The 4,565-nt window shown below is 40.0% G+C and overlaps 1 protein-coding gene across 1 annotated transcript in view; it reads left to right on the forward strand.

The window, feature by feature from the left end:
* itm2ca (integral membrane protein 2Ca) overlaps window positions 1-2,791 on the forward strand; it is a 23,821-nt gene extending 21,030 nt beyond the window's left edge. The window contains exons 5-6 of the mRNA XM_061918893.1: window positions 228-378; window positions 1,945-2,791. Coding sequence (XP_061774877.1) covers window positions 228-378; window positions 1,945-2,036 — 243 coding nt within the window. The 3' untranslated portion in view covers window positions 2,037-2,791. The remainder of the gene's footprint in view (window positions 1-227; window positions 379-1,944) is intronic.
* Window positions 2,792-4,565: the final 1,774 nt, after the last annotated feature.

The following is a 4,565-nucleotide window of genomic DNA, read 5'->3' on the forward strand; positions in this document are numbered from 1 at the left end:
GGTAATAGCGCTAACATTAGCACGGTATTTGTATAGGTTGTATTTACGTTAGATTACTGCTGCTGCCTGGGATGAGATCGGCAAGGTTCTAAAACGCAACATTCATTGCGTGCTGTGTGTTCAAATTATTCAGCCACAGACTTCAAAGCGTAAGAAAAAATTAGCTGCTTAAAGTCGAGAAAATATGTTATATTATAGATTAGTTTTCATATTTTTGTTTATTGCAGAAAGGAACATACTTGCCTCAGACCTACATCATCCATGAAGAGATGGTGGTGACTGGCAAAGTCCACAACATGCGTCAACTGGGACCCTTCATCTACCGTCTGTGCAATGGGAAGGACACCTACCGCCTCAACCGCCGCATCTCCCACAGACGTAAGCACAGGAGTGTTTCTAGACCAGTGGTTCTCAAACTTTTTTTGTCATACCCCACTTTGGACAAGGGGGAGTTTTCAAGCCCCACCTGCCCACATCGCCACAACATAACGCTAATGCCAAGCCTAACATTTTCAAATTTATTGAACATCAAGTAACATCAAGTTGTATACATTCAAACTCAATAACATAAAATAACATAAAGTTCAATAATAAATAAAATAACTGTGCAGCTGTGGTATAACTTGCATCAAGTTCAATAACAAATAAAATAACTTGCATCAAGTTCAATAATAAATAAAACATGAATGTTATAACTTGCATCAAGTTCAATAATAAATCAAATGAAAGTGTTATAACTTGCATCATGTTCAATAATAAATACAATAACTTGCATCAAGTTCAATAATAGATCAATAAATAATAAATAATAGATAAAATAAAAGTGCCACTATGCAATCTTTGCACAAAAAAAAGGAGGAACTATGCACTTGTAAATCCTCGCACCGTGACTCGCCATTCACAAAGCGGACGTATGCGATGAACAGGCAGTCTTTATTGCTGTCAGTAGCTTTGTCCACTTGTAAAGCAAAACGACTTTCTTTTAATTTGTCTACGAGTTGTTCCTCAAGATCACTTGCAATGTCGCATATACGTCTCGCAACTGTGTCGTTTAACAGTGGGACAGCTTTTAATTTTGCTGCACTTGTCTCATCAAGCGTGACTGACACCATGTCTATTGCAGCGGGGAGAATAATCTGCTCAGCAATTGTGTGTTGTTTTTTGCATTGTGCAATTCTGTATGCAACTCTATATGAAGCCATTTGAGCTTTACTGTTTACTGATGCAGCTTTTACCGTGCGCTCCTCCTGTTGACGGTACTCTACCTTTGAAAGAAATCAAGTGGCTTATTGACGTGATCGGGGTGTGTGGTCTCGAGGTGTCTCTTTAATTTGTTGGGTCTCCTGCTGTCAGCTGCTAGCGGTTTTAGACACAGAACACACAGAGGTCTCTCCTCTGCCCCCACCGCCGCTGCCGTGAATCCAAGAGCAAGATACCCTTCATCATATTTTCTTTTCGGTTGGCTTTTTGGTTGATTAGGCCCGTCAGATTTTTGTTTCTCTGCAGGCGCTGGCTCTGGCTCGACAATCGTCTTTTGAGGTGCGAGTCACAAATTTATCCATTTTGTGTAATTGTGGTCCACACATTAGCCTGCTACCCATCCGCGCGAAAGTTTGTTCCGCTTAGCCCCGCCCCCATTAGTTACTGTTGCTAGGTCTGTCACATTTTCGGTCCTACCTAGAAATTTAAAGCTTACAGGAAAAATAAGTAATCTACATTTATTTATATAGCAGATTAAACAGACAGAATCACAAAGTGATTTACAGTGTGTATAGAAAATGAAAGCATAGTTAAAAAAAAAATAATCTAAGAATATAATTAAAAAAAACAACAATTTTAAGTGACATTTCCTCCCGCCCCACACTTTAGACTGACATGTCACAGTTTCACGTTATGACCTAAAGGTTGACTTCATCACCTCTGTGCGCCTCACCACCTTCACAGGCATCAACAAGCGAGAGGCGAAGGACTGCCACCGCATTCGTCACTTTGAGAATACGTTCGTGGTGGAGACGGTCATCTGTGATGAAGCGTGAGCAGGACAGGCACCCCAAGGCACATCCCAGTCACCTCCCCAGGTACCGTAGCCTGTGGATCTGATCATATCGCACTTTGATCGCTCACATCACGCCCCGTCTCACCTCGTGTGACACCCTCACACCTTTTTTTGCCCCACCGGTAAATATTTACCCCCACTTGTGATGCAATAACAAGCTGCTGCAAATCTCACACGATTTTCGATGTAGCAAAGTCCAACGCTGTGCTTAAAGACCTTTGGAGAGTTCAATGAGGGTTACTGTCGTTAGGGGAGATGACTGTCTCCATGTGTCGTCAAGGTGACCTGTTGTTTTCTTCTTTTTTTTACTTGTGTGCTGTTTAGTAACACAGCTAGCTGCACCAAGCATGACGTTATTTTCAAGGCAAACATCTTCACGCTTCTTTAGCTGTGTCTTGTAAAAAAAACAAAAACACTTTTTTAGGTAGTGCTCATCACATGGCATTAAACTGTCTCACAATTGAGGAGCTCAAGAGCCATAATTAGTGGTAATACTCACGTGTCACAGTTTACTTTGGAATATAAATGTGTGTTAATATATTTAGTATAACTCCTCCTCCCTTGCATGTGTTTTAGCTATTTGGTTAATGTTAAATAAAGCCTTAGTTCAGACTCTGGACTAATGTTATTACTGATGCAACAGGCGGGAGCAGATTATTTCATGTTAGTTAAACAACTGTATCGATTATTGTCTGTTTATGGAATCTTGTCCGTGAAATAAAGTTGTCAAAATGTTGTAGTTGCTTTTATTTATGCATGTCCTGAATGTCAAAAACAAGAGGATTGCTTTTACTTTAGAAAACTACCATTCTGTATACACTATGTACTGTAGTTTATGGTTCTTAATATGTTGTAATATGAGATATTCTAGCCAAGCAGTGCCATTTGTGTTCACAAAATGCATAAATGCACGATTAAATTAACAGTAAAATATGTTTTCATCGAGTAAAGCGCACATTGATCTGATTGCATATTTAATAAATACAGTTTAAAAGATTATATTCTACTTTTCTACTCTTCTCTTAATGTACCTTGAATTAACATTTGTTGCCATCAATATGATCATTTAAATCACAGGTGTTAAAAACTGTAGACCCGGCTGGGGGCCACCTTTTATTTGGTCTGCCACGCCATTTTATGTAGTCTGCCACATCATAAAAGTGGCCCGCCATGTCATTTAAATATAACGCCACGTCATTAAGTGGCCTTTTACGCCAGTACATGTGGTCTGCCACCTAATTTTATGAGGTCCGCCATGTTATTTTAGGTGGGCCACAATTTATTTTCTATGGTCTACCACATCATTTAAAGTGGCCTGCCACATCATATAAATGGGCTGCCATATCATTCAAATGGCATGACACATTTTATGCGGTCCGCCACGATCATTAGAGTGGTAAACCATGCCAGTTTTTGTGGTCTGCCACATTATTTAAGTGGCCCACCATGCCGTTTAACATGGTCCGCCACATAATTTAATGTGGTCTACCACGTCATTTAAGAGGTGCGTCATGCCGTTTTATGTGATCTGCCACATCACATACAGTGGGGCAAAAAAGTATTTAGTCAGCCACCGATTGTGCAAGTTCTCCCTCTTAAAATGATGACAGAGGTCCGTAATTTTCATCATAGGTACTCTTCAATTGTGAGAGACAGAATGTGAAAAAAAAATCCAGGAATTCACATTGTAAGAATTTTTAAAACATTTTTTGTAAATTATGGTGGAAAATAAGTATTTGGTCGGCCATTCAAAGCGCTCACTGATGGAAGGAGGTTTTGGCTCAAAATCTCACGATACATGGCCCCATTCATTCTTTCCTTAACACTGATCCATCGTCCTGTCCCCTTAGCAGAAAAACAGCCCCAAAGCATGATGTTTCCACCCCCATGCTTCACAGTAGGTTTGGTGTTCTTGGGATGCAACTCCGTATTGTTCTTCCTCCAAACACGACGAGTTGAGTTTATACCAAAATGGATACATGGATGATACAGCAGATGATTGGGAGAATGTCATGTGGTCAGATGAAACCAAAATAGAACTTTTTGGTATAAACTCAACTCGTCGTGTTTGGAGGAAGAAGAATACTGAGTTGCATCCCAAGAACACCACACCTACTGTGAAGCATGGGGGTGGAAACATCATGCTTTGGGGATGTTTTTCTGCTAAGGAGACAGGACGATTGATCCGTGTTAAGGAAATAATGAATGGGGCCATGTATCGTGAGATTTTGAGCCAAAACCTCCTTCCATCAGTGAGAGCTTTGAATGGTTGACCAAATACTTGTTTTCCAGTTTAATTTACAAATAAATTATTTTAAATTCCTACAATATGAATTCCCGGATTTTTTTTTCACATTCTGTCTCTCACAGTTGAAGTGTACCTATGATGAAAATTACAGACCTCTGTCATCATTTTAAGTGGGAGAACTTGCACAATCGGTGGCTGACTAAATACTTTTTAGCCCCACTGCATGTGGTCGACCGCATTATTTCATGTATTTTGCGTATC

The sequence above is a fragment of the Nerophis ophidion genome, linkage group LG13 (assembly GCF_033978795.1).
Source record: "Nerophis ophidion isolate RoL-2023_Sa linkage group LG13, RoL_Noph_v1.0, whole genome shotgun sequence".
In the NCBI taxonomy this organism is placed as follows: domain Eukaryota; kingdom Metazoa; phylum Chordata; class Actinopteri; order Syngnathiformes; family Syngnathidae; genus Nerophis; species Nerophis ophidion.